Source organism: Macaca thibetana, chromosome 3 (genome assembly GCF_024542745.1).
Source record: "Macaca thibetana thibetana isolate TM-01 chromosome 3, ASM2454274v1, whole genome shotgun sequence".
Classification (NCBI taxonomy): domain Eukaryota; kingdom Metazoa; phylum Chordata; class Mammalia; order Primates; family Cercopithecidae; genus Macaca; species Macaca thibetana.
The window spans coordinates 125,374,178-125,396,454 of record NC_065580.1 but is presented as its reverse complement, the minus strand read 5'-3'; the positions used below and the strand labels follow the sequence as shown (position 1 = coordinate 125,396,454).

The 22,277-nt window shown below is 48.5% G+C and overlaps 2 protein-coding genes across 4 annotated transcripts in view; one reads left to right on the top strand and one right to left on the bottom strand.

The window, feature by feature from the left end:
• SEC61G (SEC61 translocon subunit gamma) overlaps window positions 1-22,277 on the top strand; it is a 679,333-nt gene that overhangs the window by 235,827 nt on the left and 421,229 nt on the right. The window lies entirely within an intron of this gene.
• Window positions 1-22,277, bottom strand: part of EGFR (epidermal growth factor receptor) — a 193,324-nt gene that overhangs the window by 21,515 nt on the left and 149,532 nt on the right. For 2 of the 3 annotated variants that reach the window (XM_050783477.1, XM_050783478.1), the window contains 5 exons: window positions 17,484-17,522; window positions 15,572-15,713; window positions 14,645-14,767; window positions 13,861-13,959; window positions 7,344-7,529 (listed from right to left, as the gene is read on the bottom strand). In XM_050783477.1, the coding sequence (XP_050639434.1) occupies window positions 7,344-7,529; window positions 13,861-13,959; window positions 14,645-14,767; window positions 15,572-15,713; window positions 17,484-17,522 (589 nt within the window). Of the gene's footprint in view, window positions 1-7,343; window positions 7,530-13,860; window positions 13,960-14,644; window positions 14,768-15,571; window positions 15,714-17,483; window positions 17,523-19,992; window positions 20,107-22,277 lie in introns of those variants that run through there. The other variant, XM_050783479.1, reaches the window with a different exon arrangement.

Genomic DNA, 22,277 nt, shown 5'->3' with positions numbered 1-22,277 from the left:
GGAGGGTTTTAAATCAGAGACAGCTTTGGGACAAGGAGAGAATCTCATGTGAACTTAGATGAGACTTGACGCATGGGTCTCTGTTCCACTGCCGGCACATTTGAAAGGACAACTCTGTGCCTGGCGCAGTTATGCTTTAACCGGTCCCCAAAGATAAGAGCCACGATATGGCCTGTGAGCTCCCAGGGTCAGAGCAGAGGCCGCAGGAAGCAATAACAGCAAAGCCTCAGCGGGGCCTCTCAGGAAACTCAGTTCCTGCTTCTTCTCCGAGACACTCACTTTAACTGAAATTAAAGTATTTATTTTTGTTAATTACTACAGGAAAGCTGGAATGAATTTTGAAATACAGCACTGAGGTTAAAAGGGGATTTGAAAAGTCAGCCTGGAACTTCCACTCACAAAAACGAAGGCTCTGCTCCACATGGCTGTCGGGGCTTTTTCTGGCAGGGTTCCCCAGAGCGAGGGGCGGGGGCTGTGTTTGACCCTGAAGGGCTGGATGTTCCCAGGGGCTGCCGCACCCCACAAGTCTTGGGAGGAGTTCAGAGTGAGAGGCGGGAACTGGATTGTTTGTATTCTGTTTTGTAAATCTCCTGTGGAAGAGCTCATGGAGCAGTGACTTAGTGAGGAAGGAAGTGGAGGATGCGAGGACGAGAAGGCCGCGTGGTTCTTGTGGAGTGGAGGGTTTTCCTATCAACACTATTTTGTTGTTGCTGTTGTTCAGAAGTATTTATTTAAAGCAAGATCAGAAAGAGGCTTACGGTTCATCATCTTCAAATTAACCCACCTCTACCAGAACCATGCTGAGACCAAGATCACCATCACCCTTCCCCTGGGGGTTGGGGCTCACCCCTCACCTCCACTTTGGGCTGCTCCTGAGGCAGGCAGGGCCTGACACTCCTGACCACAGCTAGGGAGAAGGCGAGAGGCCCCGCAGGGCTTTCTCAGGCCTCATCTTCGAGGATCCCCCTGTATAAATGATGGTGTTCTCCCCTCAACCTTTCAGTCCTTGGGGTGCAGGTGGGGAGGGCAGCCCCACCCCAGAGACCCACCCGCAGCTGGTAGAGGTGAGGGATGGGGTTCGGGGGACTCCGAAGCTACAGATCTGATGACGTGTTTAAGCAGAGTGGCCACCAGGAGAAGCCTCCGCTCCTGCCTCTGGACTCCAGATTTCAGAGCATCTGTGGCCTTGAGCTCCCCAAAAATGGAAGAGTCTGCTCCTTGGGCCATCTTGTCACCTTCCCACGTGGGCACAGAGTAAGTGCTGGACCTCGGAAGAGGCAGGCAAGTGTCAGAATGTCCTATTCCCAGACAGAAGTGGAGCAGCACGGGCACCCTTGCTGTTCAGGGAGGGGGTGCTGCTGGGACCCCTGTCCTGAGAGTCGTGCTCTGAGCTGGGGCATCCGTGCAGGCTGAGAGGCTGCACCATGGAACTGGGCCACTTGGATCAAATCCTGAGATCTTGGCAAGTGACATGAACGCCGCATGCCTTTGTTTTCCCATATGTAGAATGGGTTAATCAGAGGGTGGAATGAGTTTATGCAGAGACAGCACTTGCTTAGATAGCACCCATGTGGAGTCCCGTGGAGGTGCTCGTGATTGTCACCATTCCTCTAAATGCCAAATCTATCTTCTCTTCTCCATCCCTTTTGCAGCGACCTTGAATTTGGCCACCATCTTGCCTTTGTGATGAGGCTCCATGTGCTTGGCCTTGAGGGGTCCACCCCTCCCTCCCCAGTGTCCCTTACTTTGTGGCTTCCTCCGTGTCCTCAGCATCTCCCAGTCAAAGTCACTTCCCCACTCTCGAGTGCCTTCATGCCCTGTTCACAGCCAACTCTCACCTACAGAGGCCTCCAGGACAGGGAGAGGACCTGTCACGCTGTTTGGTCTGCAGAACTCAGGGCTCTGGAGGGTGAGGGGCCATCTGGCTTGTTCACTGCTGTCTTTCCAGAGCAGGGGGCTTGGCTGACAGACCCAGTCCATTTGGCTTCGGAGCTCACCCTCCCTGCACCTTGCACCGTGGCCTCACGACAGCTGCGTCTCCTGCTCTGATCTGCTTCCCTTCCTGCTCTGTATTTGTTGGCAAACTTGGGGAGATAAGAAATTTTGTCTTACTTCTATATATATTTCATGTGATGCTTAACACTAGCAGGTGCTTAAGAAATAAATAGTCAAAATGTCTAAAGATGATGAATGTGCTTCAACAGCACTGTGAGCTTTGACTTCTTAGTGACATACTAACGTGATCATTAGGTTAAGTTTAGCTACAACCCTTTGTGGAACATGCAAGAACAAATAAAAAAAAATAACTCACATAACTGAAATCTCTGGTCCTTGGACCTAGGAACCCACAAAGCTGTGTGATGTGAACGTGCTGGGTAAGTCATCCTCTCTGGTCCAGTGCAGATGGGAGCAGGCGGTGCAGGGCTGAGTCACCACCCTAGGGCCGCAGTTAGTCAGCAGGGGTAGGCTCTGCCAAATCCTCATCTGAGGATGGGAAAGCCGTGAGGGGAGGGAGTAGACCTGGACGATGAAGGCTGGAGCCCTCTGGGACCTGCCTTGAAGCTGCATTGGAAGCTACGTAGAACAAGCCAGGGTCTCTTCTCCATGACAGCCTATCTCCACCAACGCACTGTGGCCCTTCCTCAGCGCTCCACCCAGTGTCACGTTCACTCTCTCACAGTCCTGCTTGTGCACTATGACACACACACACACACACGATCTGTCAGCGTGGTTTTCGTGACCTGGTGCCTAGGAATAGGCCCCAGTGGCCTGGAACGTGCTGGCGCCACCAGCGTGGAGTCTCCTTCCCTGTCTCCCTGTGTGGACGGGATAGCCAGGCCCACTCAGCTCTGCTTCCTCTCCCTCCCATTAGCAGCTCACGGGCACTGGGGCCTCTTGTCAGTAGGGGAGCCGTGAAAGCACCTAGGGCTTTTTAAAATGAACTTGGACCAAATTAAATAGCCCACGTACTTGAAAAAAGGAGGCTTTGAAGTTTTCTTTGATGTTTATCTGCATTAAATTTTACCTCATAGGTGGAACTAAGTATAGTTTGGTGCTTACAGAGTTGTGGTCAGAGAGTGCCACTCGTAAGCCAGTTTCATTCTGAGAGCCTTGCCCTGCCGCTACCGTGCATAGTTCACCAGGTCTGGCCTCAGCACTGTAAACTGATATTGTTTGCTGTACTACAGAACCACATCATGGTCTGCCTGAACACTCAATTCTGTGAGACTGTAATCTGCATTAGGTGATGAGAAAGCTCTGTTGTCCAAATAGTTTGGAAGAATGTGAGATGAGTTGCAGTCTGAATGGCAGGACTCTGCAGTCCTGGGCATGGGGGGCTCCACGGGGAGAGGGCGGCGCAGGAGCGGGACTTTCCAAACGGCACGGATGACGGGATCTTTGGATGATTGTGCTGTGTGATTTAGTCTGGCATTTACTAGCTGGCTTGTAAATCCCAGGAAGAGTAGACAGGTTTTCTTAAGTCTAACTTACTCCTAGTGTGTGAAAGCCACCGTGATCTCCTGCGTGGGGAATTTAGGAGGCACCTGCTCTTTCTGGCTGGTAAGCAGGTGGTGTCTTCACAAGCTCCTGAGATGGTTTTGCATGTGGAGAACAAAACCCATTTTCCCTGTAGAGGGCAAGGGATGTCTCTCTCATGGTCTTCTGGTCTCATCCGGATTCCTCCCAGGACACCTCTGTTTTTTTTTTTATTCTTTCTTTTGTCTAGTTGATATCATTTTATGTAATCTCTTTAGCAGTTTAGTCAGGACAATGAAACCTGCATAATGGTGGCCAGCTCTGCCATCAATATTTAGAAGAAAACTTCCCAAGATAGTTTGTGCCTTTGTCAATCAATACAGGACCTTTATAAGCCAATAATCCCACTTTGAGGATGCCAGGAGTTTAGTTTCTAGTCAGCCACTAAGTGTTTCTGGGTAGTTTTACTTCAAACGTTTAAAAAGAAAAATTTTTAATACTCAGATACATTGTAAGTAACCCAAGAGCAAATTTCTGTCTTTACAATTTGGGGAATCATTGTTTTCATTTCCCTCCGGGGACAGCTGTTCCATCATTGCAGCTATTCAAATACAGAGGAATGAGATTTCCTTTGTGAACTAAAAAGCAAATCTAACAGAGCCAAAGCGTTAACTGCCCATAATGTAAAAGGACTTCAAATCAAAATAAAGCTAATCAAAGTACAACAAACACAAGAATGGCTTTAAATAACAGGTTGAAATTGTAGGTAACATTATGTAGAGAACTATCGTGGAAAACTTTCAGGCCCTGGAAACTTAAACTCAGGCTTTCAGTAACTTCTGCTTAAATGGGACCCGCACTAAGTGAGTTCTCTGTAATGGCACTATTATATTCGTTTGTAGAAGGCTAATTTTTGGGGTCAAATAAACCTCCACTTACCTAGGCCAGGCCGACTGGAGTGTGAGCGTGAGAAGGAGGGCCAGAGAACAGCTCATGAGCAGCGGAGCTCAGGAGCAATGGTGGGCGCCTGACGGTCATGCTGAGCTAGGGAATGAGGGTTGGCGCAGATGTAGATTAGGAAGATGTTTCTGGGTATATTTTAGTGGCTGCTCCACCCTAGGTCAGCCAAAGGGGATCAAAGGAGGAAAGGAACACTCAGTGGGGATCAGGCGTGTGCTGGGCCCATGGTGGGCGATGTGAAGGGGCTCACTGCCCTCCCTACTTCCCAGAAAGACAAGGTGCAGAACACACTCCACAGCCGGGAGACCAGGCGCAGAGAGGCCAGCAACGTGCCCACGCTCACACAGCAAATGTGCCAGAATCCAGATCTGAATCCACAGTCCACTGGAATCCTGAGCCATCCTGTATTGGGCGAAACCTGCCAAGACTACGTGCCCCTTAAGGAAAACGGTCACATACGCATTACACATGGATGGCCTGGCCACCTCTCCACCACGTGAGGAGTCACCTTTGTGGAGCTGGGGGTTACTGGGAGACGATTAAGAACAGCTGCGGACTGTTGGCCCCCTCTGATAAGCGGGGGAGGGGCAGCTCCCACATGCAGGGCTGGGTTCGGGGGATAGCCAGGGCTCACCTCCTGGTTGGGACAGGTAGGCACAAACTCAAGTAAGCCATAAACCAACCAGATCTTCTGGGGCAATATGTGCTAAGAGGAAAGTAAAACCAGGTGATAGAGACTGCTGGGCAAGGTGGGCAGTGCTCTCCATTCCCTGCTTCAGATAACCAGGAGGAGAGCTGGGGAAGCAGGTCTGGGTTCCAGGTCAGGGCATGAGTGGACCTAGCTCCACACACAGTAACACCTGCCCCAGGCTGACCACCCGCTCCCCAAGACAGTGGGTTGCACAGTGTCCCCACATTTCACGTCTACCCAGAACTGTAGAATGTGACCTTATTTGGAAATGGGGTTTTGCAAATCTAAAAATCTTGAAATGAAATCATCATGGATTTAGGGTGGGTCCTAAATGCAATGACTGGGATCTTTTTTAATATATACATTTATGGAGTGCGATGTTTGTTTTGACATCTATACACATAGTAGAGTGATCAGATCAAATCAAACTAATATATCTATCACTTCACATATCTATCTTTTTTTTGTGCTAAGAAGATTCACAATAGACTCTCTTAGCAATTTTCGAGCTCAATGATTGGTATCTTTATTAAGAGAAAGGAGAGGGGCCTGTGGTTACAGAGACACAGGAAGAGGCCATATGAAGATGGAGGTTGACGTGGGGAGGTGCAGCCCCAGCCCAGGGATGCTGGGGCCACCAGAAGCCAGAGAGGCAGGAAGGATCCTTCCCAGAATGCTTGCAGGAGCATGGCCTTTAGATGCCTGGCCTCCAGAGCCAGAAGGGAATAAATCTGTGCAATGTTGAGCTACCAAGTTGGTGATGATTTGTTGTGGCAGTCTTGGGAAACAAATGCAGCCACACACAGAAATAACAAGCATCTCCCAATAAAAAGAGGCACACAAGATCCTCTCCCAGGACCACTGTCTAACAACGGTCATGGGAGTGTTCTACTGTGTGGCCGAAGTTATGACCATGAGAATGGCAAAAACATTCAGTGATTTTTGTGGTCAGAGAAGTGTGAGTGTTCCCCACTTCCTGGGCTGCTGGGGGCCGCCTGTGGCTGCAGCTGAGAAATCAATGCCTGATGGTGTTGGAGTAAAAGGGGCTGTTCAGGGTGTGCTGCTGTCTGGTTATCCTGGGAGGTGGTCCCTGCTTCTACAATGCGGCCCAGGAGCTCTGTGATGGGAGGGAGTGGACCCAAGCACCATGGCTCCCAGCAAGAGCCTGCCTGGTGGTGTCAAGGGCAGCTGCTGGCATAAGAGCACTCCAGATATTTTTGTTTGTCTTCTTGTAGGTCACCTTTTATATCTGCCTGGAGCTGGGCAAACACCTCACGAGTGACTTGGCAGGACTGACTGCCACAGCTAACCAGGGGAATGCAAGCAATAAGGAGGACCTGCCCAGGCCGGGTGGGTGTCTGCTCCCTCCCTCTGGTCCCTGGCACATCCCTGAACTCCCTGCCCTGCTGTCGGAGGGAGAGGAGGGGCAACAGCGGATTCTCAGAGACGGGGCCTGCCTGCAAATTCTTTAAAGTCAACGGGGTGAAATATATACCCACTGTCAGAAAAAAAACAGGACTTAGCAAGTTGAGTGCAAATAACTGATACAAGACTGGGATGGAGATGGGAGGGGTTTGGGGCAAAAGCAGAAGTCTTTCTGGGTCCACACGAGCTGTGAAATACCTGGCTCATTGCTCTGTGCCTGCCTCCGGCACCCAGGCAGGGCTACCTGACCACTCTGCTCTCTCAGCCCCGCCCTGGCTCTGGAGCCTGTGGAAAGGGGGACACTTAGCCAAGGCCCCAGCCACATAGCAGCAGCAGCTGCGCCCTCTGTCGGCTCCTTGCACCTGCTCACTGGGACTCCTGCGAGGCACCTGCTCCATTCCACCACCATCACCTGGGTCCTCCTGGCCTCGGCCTAGCTTGCTTACCTTGTTATCAAGTCCTGACTGGGGGAAGCAATACTCCTTCTCCACTACAAATCACCACAGTATTCACAAAGAATTCCAGAGAAATAAGAACACAGACATCAGACCAGACTGAGCACTCAATAAAGAGAAAATTCTTCAAAGGTAGCTGATTGATGAGAGTTTCCACATGCAGAGGGGACAGGCACTGATTCGTGCACAAGAAGATCAACTTGATTGGATCCGAAATAAAGGAATGTGTGTGTGCTGCATGCACGCACACACACATCCCATGGCAAACTCTCGCTATCCCAGGAGCGTGCACCACATGTGAGGATCCCGGCTCCTTATCTCCCCTCCCCGATTACCTTTGCAATCTGCACACACCAGTTGAGCAGGTACTGGGAGCCGATATTGTCCTTGTGTTCCCGGACGTAGTCCAGGAGGCAGCCGAAGGGCATGAGCTGCGTAATGAGCTGCACGGTGGAGGTGAGGCAGATGCCCAGCAGGCGGCACACATGGGGGTTGTCCACGCTGGCCATCACGTAGGCTTCCTGGAGGGAGGGAGAGGCGTGTCAGTGGGGCTTCCCATGGCCGCCAGAAGGAGGGGCACATGGACCCCTTCCAGGTGAAAACGCATGAATACGATCTTGAGTTTTGAAATATGTACTCATGGAGGAAAAGCTGTGCCTGCAAAAGACCTAGCGCAAGGACGTTTATGCAGGGCTGTGAAGTGACAGATGCAGTGGGAGGGTGCCCCTCCTGGGTGCATCCGGGGATTCCCCATGACAGAGAGGCCCAGGCAACAGTGGCCATCAGGAGCACATTGGATAAAGGAGGAACCGGAGTCACCTGATCTCTGAGTTTGGGAACTGATACTGTCTTTGTTATGAAGACCTCTGCCTCAAGGTTAAGGATGCTGTGGTTTAAAATACCATGAGGGCCTGTGGGACTCTGTGTGTGGGGTCCAGAACACCCTGGGTAATGACTGACCCTGCACATCAGGGACACTGGCTGTGGGTGCTGCAGAGGAGAGGCGATGGAGAAGGCATCCAGGGAGCACTGAGCCAGCAAGGAGAAAGGCCTCCCTTCCCCACAGGCCAGGTTTGACCCTGACTGTGCTCTGGGAAATGGGTGGGCATTTGGTCTGGGGACCCTGCCCGCAGCACCTCTGCAAAGAGTAGCTGGACAAGCTCTTTCAATGGACCAGTCCCAGGCTTTGAAATGGACAGAGCATTCAATCTATAGTGACTAAAGGCTGCCTGGCTGCCCGGGACCCATTTCTAAAGAGAAGTGGTCTCCCTGTGCTGCGCCCCCAGACTTCCTATGGGAAATCCATGATGCACTGAGTCAGGCATCTGCTGCCCGCTAATTCCGGCTGGCTGCCAAGGCAGGGGCCTTCCTTTGACAGAGCCATAAATACAGACTTTATTTTAACCCTTCTGCTATTCTTGGGCTGAGGAAGCTAAATTTATTTGCAGTCATGCACACAATGGGGCCCTCTTTTCTGTCTGAGAATGAGGGAATCTCCAGTTTCCACCCATAAATTCTCTTTCCCTTTAAAATACAAATGGTGGTGACCTTTTATTCAGATGTGGAAAAGAACACACGGACTGAAGCAGAATGCATCCAGAGCTGCTTTTCACATCTCAGCAATGCCTGTGTTTGAGTGTGGACTTGGGCAAGTTAGTTTCTCCGCAGAAGTGAACACACCGGGCCAGGGTCTGAGATAGGGTGCTGCTCCAGGGTGCCTGGGCAGGTCAGGTGCAACAGGCTGGTGGGAGGTAGGGTGGAGATAGGAGACAGGAGACAAAGGCAAGGTGGGGCGAGGGGATACAGACAGTCAACCCTCAGTGTCTGGGGAATTGGTTCCAGGACCTCCCTCAGATATCAAAATGCGAGGATGCTCGAGCCCCTGACATAAAATGGCACAGCATTTGCGTGTAACCTACAGACATCCTCCCATCTACTTTACAGCATCTCCTGATTACCTATAGTACCTGATACAATGCAAATACTATGTGAATAACTGTTATGCTGTATTGTTTAAGGAATAATGACAAGAAAAAAAGTCCGTATATGTTCAGTACTGATGCAATTTTTTTCCCAATGTTTTTGATCGTAGTTGATTGAATCCATGGACATGAAACTGCAGACATGGAGGGCAAACTGTAAATATTTATTAAAATACAAATATGCTCACACACTTTCCTTGCCCTAAACCCTGCCCTGGCCTTCCCTGTTCTTTGGAAGCCCCAAGACTGCCTGCTCTCCTCCCTCTCCAGCCTCTGGTCCTCCTGCCCACTTTCTCCCCAGGACAGCTTCCCTCCGCCCTTACCCACGGGAGGACCTCTGTCCCAGAACCTTCCACCTCCTCCTTCCTTAGCAGACTCTTTCTCAGAGGAGCCTTCCTTGACTCTTCAATCTAAATGAAACTCTCCTGGTATCTTACAGTTTTTCCTTCAGAAAGCAGCCTAGGCATTGCCTGTGAACCTTTTAGAGCCACACATTCTTGGGCCCCGCCCCAGGCCAAGAGGGTGAAATGCAGGAGACAGGCCCAGCCTTCCCTATGAACAAACCCTCTGGATTCTGAAGCTTGATGAAGCTGAAGAGCCACTGCTTTGGGGCACTCATCATAATCTGTCCTTAAATGTTTGTGTGATTTTAAAAGTGCCCTTCCCACCAAGCTCTTTGAGGAAAGAACGGCTTGGTCAGCTCCTAACACACGCCTAGGGTCTAGCTGGCGCTCTGCAGTGTTGGGCCGCCTGGCACACACTTGCTCTTATATTGCCTCAAGTCTCTACCCCGTATCTGTTGGCAAGTGTGTGGCAAGTGCTCTGAGGGCCTGACCTTTGCTTCTTCGACATTCCAGCAGGGACTAGGGCAGATCTAGGCACATACCTACTTCAAAACTGTCAGGGTTGAACTGTACTGAAGTCATGCAAGGTCAAAGACTCAAAGCAAATCAAAGTCCAGGCAAGACAAACAACTTTAAATATTTTCTGCAGAGTGTTTAGGCTCTCTATTTTCAAGGACAGTGTGTGTTATTTTCCTTTTATATTCTAAACATAATGTCACAATTTTAAAGAAGAGAGATGTTTAATATCTGTGGACTCAGTAGATATTGAAAATATCCTTTCAACTCGGAGAAGTGCTTGTTTATAAAATGTCAGAACAGGACAGGGCCAGGAAGTGTATTTTGTCTGAGGTCACTATAGTCAGAGGGTAAGCTGAGGCTGACGAGGTGAACGGCCCACCTGAGGCCACCCTGCACAGGGTCGGGTCTGGGCCCACAGCCAGGTCTCCTGACCCTGGCTCCCTCCATGGCCCGCTGCTCACCCCAATGGTTTGGAGGCGCCCCAGGTCCTGTGTGTGAAGGCAGCCTGTGGGGCCTGTTGGGTGCTCCAGTTAACGGACTTTAGACGTGAGACACACACACACAGCACACCTAGAAATCTGTTTTGCATTCCCTTTCCATTGCCTACTCTAAATTTAAACTGGAAAGCCTATGGAAAAATTAATAGGCCATGGGATTGCCAGAAAGCACAAATCACATCTCTCCCCCGAGTCTGGGAAGCTGTACAACCATAACACCAAAGAAACCCTCTGGCTCTTCCTATTTTCTCAAGATCTGGTTGAGATTTGAAAACATATTGTATTCATTTGAGAGGGAAGAAAAATCTGCACACCAGAGCAGTTTGAGCAGCCCATCTGCTGCAGGGCCTCGCAGGGCTGACCTGAGGCTGGGAATGGGGAGCAGAGCGGGGGGCGTGGGTGTCGGCCACACAGAGCTTGGAGCCCCGCCAGGCCCCATCCTACTAACATCTGATAGACCCACTGGGCCATCACTTCCTCCCCACCCAGCAGGCACAATGGGAACGCTGTTCAGTCGTGTGTCCCGTTCGGTGTACGCAGAAGCTAAAGCGAGCTTTGTTCTCGGTTGTTTGTCTTGGAAGTGGTAAATGTGCACCGTGACCTACAGCAAGCATGCTTGGTATTCCACAACAATCTCCGCGGAGCCCCAGCGCCCGCAGGCTGGCAGGCAGAGTGCACATTTGGAGCCCCCATGGCTCCTGGCCCAGTCCCACCGCAGGAGTGTCCCTGAGGCTTTGTGACCTTGAAAGCCTGTTATTTTGTCCTAACTGCTGACATGACTTTTGGTTCCTTCCTTCTGGCTTGTCTCCCTCATCTGTGAACGGCTCTACCATAAGAACTGGGGTTCTACTAGCTTTTGAACTCCTTAAGGAGAGGTGTATGTCCAGCCTTACGAATGAAGGGCAGGTGTCCCCTGCATTTTAAGAACTTTACTCATTCACTAAGTCACTGCTAGCAACATGGAACTGGGCTGCAGTGTGTGTGCCAGCCGCGGGGCCTGGTGTCTGCAGGGGAACGTGAGTATGCAGTCATTGCTGCTGTGCTCGCATGCATGCGAGTCTTTCTAAGAGCGCACGTGGCCCCGTGAGGTGTCCTGCCACACGATTAAGGTGTATTTAACACCCTGTTGAAATTGGCTTGGGCACTGCTGGTTTTTGCTTTCTTTACCAGAAAGTGCCTCCTCCAGCTTCCCCCTCTCCATCCCAGCACGGTGCCCTGCCTGCCAGGATTGCTGGCGAGGCCCGGGCAGCCTGAGCTGCAGGACAAAGCACAGGATTCAGGGAACACTCCAGGCTTGTCGCCCTCTGACTGCAGCAGACATGACATCCACCATTGGAGAGGAGGGGGGACATGGCCGCAGTGAAGAAACATGGGGCAAGGAAATAAGATGATGGAGGGGAAGAGGCGATGAGACAGGATGAGCAGGAGGCCAAACTGAGCCTTTCTTTTATTTATTTAATATATTTAGAGAGATACATATCTCTCTAAATATATATCATATGATATTATATATGATATATTTATATATCTACATATCTATATACAGAGTATATATACACATATCTATATTCAGATATATATAGGTATCTATATTAATATCTGTATCTAATTATTTTTTTGAGCAGGGTCTTGCTTTGTCACCCAGGCTGGAGTGCAGTGGCAAGATTTTAGCTCACTGCAGCCTAGATCTCCTGGGCTCAAGCCATCTTCCCATCTCCTGAGTAGCTGGGACTACAGGCATGAGCCACCATACCCAGCTAATTTTTTATTTTTTTGTAGAGACTGGGTCTCAGTATGTTGCCCAGGCTGGTCTCAAACTCCTAAGCTCAAGGGATCCTCCTGCCTCAGCCTCCCAAAGTGCTGGGATTACAGGTGAAAGCCACCACGCCAGGCCCATGGACACTTCAGATGTTGGGTGCACTTAACTTTTAAGCCTTGACCTTATCTATCTTCTACTCCATTTCCAACTCCACAGAAGCATATTTCCTCCAATTAAAAGGTCCTGGGAGGCACTTTTCAGTGAACACTGCTTCCTTCCCAAAGCACAGCTATTGTCTTAGAATACATTCAAACCCTCCTCATACTGCATTATAAATACCACTGAAATTCACATTTCAACATGATTTTATATAATTTATTAGGATCTGTTGAATGAATAAAAAATGAATTAAGGAAGCAAATTCTGCACAAAGATCTTCCTACACAGCACAGGTGAGGGGCTAGATTGTAAGTGAAGGCTTCATGGATTGCCCGCCTTCCTGTATTTTTGTGGTTATATTAATAGACCTAACATTTTGTTACTAGGACTTGACTCAATTTGTAAACCATTAAAATGAAAGCTAATTTTTCTTGATAAGTATATCATCAATTTTTACAGATTTTTTATTGTACTGTATCAATTCATCATCTTTCATTTAGAAGTATATCAACATGGCATTTCCCCTACTGTAATTAAAAGGAAGAAAAGCTGCTGAAAGAGAATTAAACTGTAGATTTCCTCCAATTAAAAAATAGTGTCCTAAGACAATTTTATGAAGGCCCATGTTCTCTTAGCTTGCTATGTATTCTGTGTGTTAGACATGAGGCAGGGGATATCACTCTCTGGCTTTTGTCCTTCTTGGCTGTAAGATCAACTACATTCTCTAGGGTTTTGAGGTAATAAGGACAGCCATTTTTCCTTTTCCTTGATTCTGCTTCCCTAGTCCGCTGCCTGAGCCCCTTGACCTCCTCTTTCACTTGCTCTGTGTTGGGACAAGAGTAAAGGTTTCCATGATGAACTCACAGCAAACCCAGGCCAGTGTAGAAGAGGCTCTGTCAGACCCCAGCCAATGTCTTCCCACCACTGGCTGGGGAAAGGCCCAGAGAAGGTGGAGAAAGTTCAATAGAATTGGTAGTAAGAATATAACAATAATCTTGTGGAATTTTCCAAGAACTTATTCCACAAAGTAACAATCAGCAGACACTGGAGAAAAATGTGTATTATTTTGAGAGAAAGTACAGCAGGTGGGCAACAGTTTATAGACTGCACGCCATCATATTCTAGGCACCTTTAAAAAAGCCATTTCAAAGATGAGATAACTTGGTGTAGTGAATTGAATGCAAGTTTCAGAGTCAGAAATAACAAGAGGTTTAAACCCTATCCCAGCCATATAAGGGTCAATTTTTTTATGCCTCCATTTCTTCATCCAAAAAATACCACAAACAACATCCATGCTCCAGGCTCACCAACAGCACTCACTCATCATGCATGTCAAGAAACTAGTGCTGGGCAGATGCCAGTGATTGCCCGTTTCCAGCCTTTTGGGGTGGATACCAGCATGGGAGAGGCTAGTGTTGTCTCTAAGGGGAGGGAGTTATACCCACTATGGCTAGAAAGGGAAAGACGTGGAAAGTGAACATTTAGGATGTGGAGATGAGCAGGGTCTACAGCAGAGCAACTGCCAGACATGAGAAAAGGTGGGCCCTGAGGTCCAGAGTCATGGACCCCTGCACAGCAAAGCAGAAACTCACATCGAGGATTTCCTTGTTGGCTTTCGGAGATGTTGCTTCTCTTAATTCCTTGATAGCGACGGGAATTTTAACTTTCTCACCTTCTGGGATCCAGAGTCCCTATGACAGAGAGAGGGGGAAGATGTTAACTGGCAATTGTGAGATGGTGCCACAAGCTGCCCAGTGAGCTGGGTGGATTTTACCAGCAATGCACCCCAAAGGTGAGGGACACTGGGGCTGTGGAGCTGCATCCAAGGCTGATATTGCTGGGCGCCATGATGCTCCCACAGCCCTGCAGCTGTTAGGCTCCACGAATCACACCGATTATTTAGATAAAAGAATCTCAAGCTTATAAAGCCTGTTATAAAGTCCGTGCAGATCATTTCATCCAGAATTTAATGATGTTGCATCTAGGCCTAACTGAAATCAGATTTCATGCAAAGAGGATCTAGAAGAAGCAAATGAAGATGAGCCCATTTCAGCTGGGCTGCATTCTGATGCCTTGTGGTGAGAGGTGGCCCTCCTCCCGCCCTGTGCTGCGCCCCACGGCAAGGTCAATGGCGTCTTTCAGAAAAATGCCTTTGGTCTGTGAAGTGGTCTCACAGGACCACTGGTCATTGTGGTTCTCGGAAAAAGAGAATCTCGGAAAAAGATTTCCTCTCAATAACTTGGGAAAAACACTGGAGTTTCCCAAACATTCAGTGAAACAAAGAGTAAAGTAGATGATGGAAATATACAGCTTTCGAGGACTCTGGGCTCCCCACCAGATCATGAGGGGCCCTGTGGTCCAACCCAGAGACCTTACCTTATACACAGTTCCGAACGCACCGGAGCCCAGCACTTTGATCTTCTTGAATTCAGTTTCCTTCAAGATCCTCAAGAGAGCTTGGTTGGGAGCTTCTCCACTGGGCGTAAGAGGCTCCACAAGCTGGGGGGAACAAGAACACAGAGACAAGGGTCCCCTCAGTGCTCACCACGCTGGGAAGCAGTGCCAGACGTGGCCCAGCAGGGGGACCAGCAGCCACGGCATGTGCTTGGGTGCCAGGACACGGCACTTGCCAGCTCATTTGGAAGGATAAATGTACGCCTTCTCTACAGAGCTTGACAGAAGTTGGTAGAAACACAGGCTCTGATACAGGTGTTCTTCAAATGAACAGCTACCTTTCAACAAACACAATTTCTATTTCTGTTTCCACGCCTACTAGCTGGATTGAAAAACTCCAGGAGGGAAGTTGTGTGTGGCAGTCATTTTGGTGTCTGTCGGGGCATATCACATGCCCTCATGCTTATGAGCCAGGGGGTTGCTCTTTCCAGAGATCATGGCTTCCAGCACAGGACTGGGCTGAGGCAGAGTCCATCATGGACAAAGCCACTGTGTAGACAATGGTGTTTTCCAAAGCAGGAATCTCTTGCCTCTGCCACAATGCCAGCAGAGGATCAGCAGCTAGACTTCCCGGCCTCCCTCCTACGCACACACAGGCACCAGGTCCTAAGCAGATGCCACACAGCTTTGTGGGCATTGAAGGGTGCAGTCTAGAAACATTGCCGTTTCCTCGGATGGATGTACCAATATGTCACTAACTGGGTATAACTGCACGTTCAGAGATTCTTTCTGCATCATAATACAATTATGTGTCTAACATACACAACTGCTAATGGTCCGTTCTCGGGGCTGGCCCTTGTTCCCATTGGGGTGCGAGGGCTCCTGAGCACACCCAGTCCTGGTCCTCACCTCCCTCTCCTGCAGCAGCCTCCGCAGTGTGCGCTTCCGAACGATGTGGCGCCTTCGCATGAAGAGGCCGATCCCCAGGGCCACCACCAGCAGCAAGAGGAGGGCCCCCACCATCCCAGTGGCGATGGATGGGATCTTAGGCCTGGAATGAGGTGAAGGAACAAGGAAGGATGAGATTGCTGACAGATTCCACGGCCTTGGCACTCAACACGCCCCTGAATGTTTCGGCGCACTGACATCTATCTTGTAGAATGATCTCGGAAAGTGAGATATTGTGTAGCTTCTAAGAGGAGAAAAAACAGGCTTCTAGGGCAATGTTTCCAACTTTCTCAAGCTCCCCCCCCGTCTCCTACCAGGCCCAATTTTCCTCATTTTTTAAAATTGAGGCTTTATCTGGACCTCTCAATATGATGAGTGTTTTTCAATTTGTTGATTAACAAAATATAATTCAAAAAATAACTTAGACTTCAATAATGCTTTTTCATGGATTGGTATTTTGTTCATTCCAAGAGTATTTCCATGCAATTGAAGTGCCGTAGTCCATACACATGGAGCAGGCACTGCCTCCGGTCAGGCTGTGTGAAGGGACTTTTTGACAATGCTGAGACTCCTCTGGGTCCTTGACTTGCAAGATGAGCACATGGATTGTGTGAAATACTCTCTGAACGAGCTTGAAGGGGGTTATAAAGGGATAGGATCCAGACATAGAATCATTGTGATGAGTGATGTCGTCATGCAGCCTCAATCTATAAGGTGCATTTAATCCTCCCTCCCACAGAGGCCATGTCTAGTTCCAGAGAGAGGAAACCAGAAGCCACGTGTGCCAGCTCACTAGACTACCGGAAGATATAAAGAATCATTTGCTATAGAGCGCATGTCCACAGAGAGCCACAGGAGTGAGGGTGGGTGAACAGGAGAAGAAAAAGATGGAAAAGAGCAGATGTAAGAAGGAATGGCCATGACTGGTTTCAAGGTGGACATGTGGTGGAAAGCCCCATGATTAAGATCCCTGAGACTGCAGGATGGAGTGGGGAAGTTCTGCTGGGTGTCGTAGCAGCTCACTGAAGAGACGGGAGTGGAAGTGGACCCAGTCTCTGCAAAGTTGCCTTCTTCCTCGATCATGTGGCACTGATGGCAGGAGGGAGAGCTACGGTTGTCCACTCAGGGGCGGAAGAGCAGGCCAAAATGAAGGAAGGGCAGTGGTGAGGAGGGGACTTTGTAGACGTTACCAGAGATGGCAGAGTGGCCTGGAAGTTTGGTTCGTGTTCGGAAACATCCAGAATGGCAAACAGGTGCTCGGTGTGTAATTCCCTGATTCCCGGCTAGACGCCGTCGAGGGTAACACCACTCTTTCCTAGTGAGTTTGAACAAGATTTTTCAACTTTGCTTTTCTCAGGGCTTTGCTCTGGCAAACTGGCCAGAGCTGATGTTGAAGGAAGCCCTTTTGCCTTTGCTGGGCAGTGTGTCTGGGAAAGAAAGCGAGGAGAAACACTCCCCTACGCTGGAGGGTGTCATCGAACAAAAAGGCCACTCATACACAGGCTTGTGATGGGACCAACGGGGTAAGTGGACAGAAAAGAAGAGGAGCTAGAGGCAGAGAAGGACACAGCAAAACCAGTGGAACCGAGGAAGTCAGAGGCAGGCCATGCATCAAGCAATGGCGGAGCAGGGAGCAGCTCCAGCACTGCGCGTCCAACCTTCCCTCCACTGAGGACAAAGTTGGCACACGGAGCCACGTGGAACCAGCTGGGCAGTCTCTGCAGAAACCCTGGCTGGGGGAAGGCTGGCCCAGAGCCATAGAAACTTGATCAGGACAGAGGATAGTCAGAAACGCAGGAAAGTATAATCTTCACCCACAGCAGTGTGGTCATTCTTGACGAGGTCCATGTGATACAGAGCTGTGAACACTTACCCGTTCCTTGCACAGCCTTCAAGACCTGGCCCAGTGCATCTGTAGGAAGTGAAAGAAAAATATACATTTTTCTCATTCTACTTCTTTGGCATATTTCTTGGAGATTTTTAATTAAATTATAAGGCAATATGTGCTAAACTACTCTTAAATAATTAAAATCACAATGTGTCTGAATGTTGGATTGGTGGTTAATTATTTAGTATGCATTTCTTCATTTGTTCATTCACTCAGCAAATATTTTTGAGTTTCTACTCTGTGGCAGGCGTTGTTCTAGCACTGAACAAAGCAGTTAGTTTGTTATTGAAATGTTTTCACATCTGGCTTTTGACATAGATAATTGTCCTACAGCTGGCTCTAGAATTTCAAAGAGAGGGGCAGAAGGAACCAAGGCTAGAAGCATGGACTGGGGCCACGCTAATTATGGAGAAGCCTGGCAGCATGGTGTCACTGCAGGTTTCTGACAAATTCTGTGCTTTGAACAACCATCTGGCAGTGAGGAGGAAGAGGTCAGTCCTGGGGGTGATGGTTAGGCTACTAGATGGGGTGAGGGGCACTGGCAAAGGGAGTGGAAGGAAGGAAACCAGTAGGATACTCTTGAGAATCTGGCGGCCCACATGCAGAGGTGGCAGAAAGGAAAAGCAGGGGGGAACAGACAAGTGAAGGCATGAGGCTCACTGGCCGGAGGAGGCTGTGAGGATCACAGATGCAGAAGGCCAGGCATGGAGGTGGCTGCATCCACCCCGACCCAGCTGAAACTCTTAACGGCAGAAGAGATGGGATCCATCCTCAGCATGACTCCTGAGCAGCTGGGCTCCCATTCTGGTGGGACACGCTACCATCATTATTTTGATTACAGGACGATAGTTTAAAAAGGCAGAATAACGTGGCTTTGAGACTCCCATTTCCTGGCTTGGAGAAAGATGGACAAGTACATTTCAATATGTGAGAGGCCTGGGGAGCCCTGGTTTAACACTATAATCTGGTCCTAACAGTTTCCGTCTCTGCTCTCCAGGTCTCTAGTCTCTACACTGCTCTTCTTAATTTGGGGGCCTGGGCGCTCCCTCTTTTCCATGGTGTCATGTAGTGCAGTCTTACCACTGTGGTGCCTTTGAGCTTAGTTCATAAACCAAACACGCAGGCTTCATAGGGGTGGAATATACAGGAGGCCTCGTTACTGCTCACCCCATTACCTCCTGCGGACACCAAATAGTCCAAGACAGAAAGCAGTCACTCAGGAACTGTCCTTACAGCAGTCTCTCCCTGCCTGCTGAACGCAATACAATGGGAATACCCTGCAGAGGGAGGGCCGATTGAAACTGCAAATTTTCTACAACATGCAGAGTCTTATGTAGCCTCTGAAAGTGCTTTTGGGCAACCACAGGGATTGCTAACAAGAAGCTGTGACAAACAAGCTTATAGGGAAACGTAGACCAGTTGACCCTTGAAGAGAAGCTGGACAAGGACAATGGCAGGACAGGGCTGCAGGAGAGAAGGATGTGAGAGCGTCAGAAGGCGAGGGGCTCTTGCTGACGCTGATGAGGTCCTCGGTGACTCTGCAGAAATGACTATTGGGTATGAAGTCAAGCAGGCTATAGCATGCTATTTAATTCTGTCAGAAAAATTATTCTCTGTGCCCCACTTGATTCATTTTTTTTGGTAAGGAATTTATACATATTTGCAATTATAGCAGTAACTAAACTTTGTTACATATAATTAAAATAGGCAAATTTTCATATTATTCGGTTTATCAGGATAAAGATTTCAAAACAACTTTTTCCTCACTGTACTATGAAAATGCAGTTCCATTTAAAAATAGATACTCTGGCTGGGCGCAGTGGCTCACGCCTGTAATCTCAGCACTTTGGGAGGCCAAGGTATGTGGATCACCTGTCAGGAGATCAAGACAAGCCTGGCCAACATGGCGAAACCCCGTCTCTACTAAAAATACAAAAATTAGCCAGGCGTGGTGGTAGGCGTCTGTAATTCCAGCTACTCGGGAGGCTGAGGCAGGAGAATTGCTTGAACCTGGGAGGTGGAGGTTGCAGTGAGTCAAGATCACGGCACTGCACTCCAGCCTGGGTGACAGAGTGAGACTCTGTCTCAAAAAAAGAAAAAAAAAAAAAGAGCTCTTCCTCCAGGGTCCCTCCCCCTCATCTGGGTGGCTGCGCCTGTTAAAGAAACCCCTGTAAGTGTTTCTTTAACAATAGAAATGGAGAAGGCAAAAATCCCGTCTGAGAAATGAGAGAGACAATATATTCAGGAATGTTGTGCACATCATAAAAACTCAGTGAAAGAAATTTAAAAAATTTTCCCTTACTCTCATCAACATTTCACTACATTTAAAAAATTAAACCCATTTCTATTGTGCAATTCCTATATAATTAATGGTTTTCGGAGAAGACACAGGTGTCAATAACAAGATTATATCAAACTATATACTCTTCTAAAAAGGTTCAGAATCAGGAATGTAATCACACATACTAAAGAAAATACTTACAAAATTCCATATGTCAAATGAATAGCATTAGGACTTTATTTGAAACAAAGGGAGAAATTGAAATTGTAGAAAGAAAATGCAGTTTTAGTGGGAGACTAAAGTCAGACAGTGAAGATTTATTATGACCTGGGAAAAAATAGAAAGACATTAGAAAAATGATCGCTAACATTTTTAATTTAAATCTTGAGTAAATCCCCTCTTTCTATATTTGGCAAACTATTTCTTATACAAAGTAAGTGTATTGAAAATGCCAACACCCAATCACTTTCTGGACCTCCCCTAAGCCCAATGACATACACTCACTGACACAGAGATACTGATGCACATCTATTCCAAAAGAGAGAAAAGGGGGGAAGATAAAACATTTATTCTATACAGATAATATAATTCTGTTTCAGAGGCTTAGCTCCAAAATTGCTTATAGAAATAGATTAAGTGAAAAACTAGCAAAGCATCTTTTATACCATGCTTCATCGAGCTCACAAAGTGGCCAACAGAGCTGGCATGTTGGTATACCCGAAGGCGAAAATATGAAAAATCTTACATTGCTCCCAGGGAAATATTTGATAAAATTCAAAATCAATTCCAGATTTTAAAAACCAGGTAAAAACTAGGTATAGGTGAGTACTTCCTTAACTAGATAATTAGTATCTCAGACTAATAGCAATGTTGTTTTCACGCTGAGACATTAGAGCTATTCCTGTCACCTTTAGATGCCAAGCTCTGATGTCCACTGTAATTATGTCTGATATTATTCTGGAAACTTGGCCCTTATAATATGATCTGATACTTTTGGAAAAGATATTAAGATACTGCTGTTGGAGATTATATGATTGTTTTCCTAGAAAGTTCACAAATCGTCATCATGTCTCAATCACCATCACTGCCACTATTGTTGCTCCCATGTCCTCACGACCATCACCACCATCACCACCACCACCATTGTGACTCTCACCTCCTCACCACCATCACCACCACCACCATTGTGACTCCCACCTCCTCACCACCATCACCACCATCAACACCACCACCATTGTGACTCCCACCTCCTCACCACCATCAACACCATCATCACCACCACCATTGTGACTCCCACCTCCTCATCACCATCACCACCATCAACACCGCCACCATTGTGACTCCCACCTCCTCACCACCATCAACACCATCATCACCACCACCATTGTGACTCCCACCTCCTCATCACCATCACCACCATCAACACCGCCACCATTGTGACTCCCACCTCCTCACCACCATCAACACCATCATCACCATCATCACCACCACCATTGTGACTCCCACCTCCTCACCACCATCAATACTGCCACCACTGTGACTCCCACCTCCTCACCACCATCACCACCCTCATCACCACCACCACTGTGACTCCCACCTCCTCACCACCATCAACACTGCCACCATTGTGACTCCCACCTCCTCACCACCATCACCACCCTCATCACCACCACCACTGTGACTCCCACCTCCTCACCACCATCACCACCACCACTGTGACTCCCACCTCCTCACCACCATCACCACCACCACTGTGACTCCTACCTCCTCACCACCATCAACACCACCACCATTGTGACTCCCACCTCCTCACCACCATCAACACCATCAACACCACCACCACTGTGACTCCTACCTCCTCACCACCATCAACACCACCACCATTGTGACTCCCACCTCCTCACCACCATCAACACCACCACCATTGTGACTCCCACCTCCTCATAATCATCACCACCCTCAACACCACCACCATTGTGATTCCTACCTCCTCACCACCATCACCACCCTCAACACCACCATGATTGTGACTCCCACCTCCTCACCACCATCAACACCATCATCACCACCACCATTGTGACTCCCACCTCCTCACCACCATCAACACTGCCACCATTGTGAATCCCACCTCCTCACCACCATCAACACCATCAACACCATCACCACCACCATTGTGACTCCCACCTCCTCATCACCATCACCACCATCAACAATGCTATCATTGACTCAGTATTCACCATTTTCCAGGCACCATTTTAAGTATATGATGTATCTTCACTCATGGTCATAAACATCCTGTGAGCTATGCAGCATCATTATCCCAATTTACAGAAAAGAAACTGAGGCACAGAGAAGGTAAGACCCTTGCCCAAGGCCACACAACTCATACAGATGGATTCAGAGAAAGAATGAGTAACATTTCCAAACAAGGCTGAGGATTTTGAGAAACAGAAGTAAGTGTGAACTACTACATGACAGCTCAACTTCTCTTTCTGATT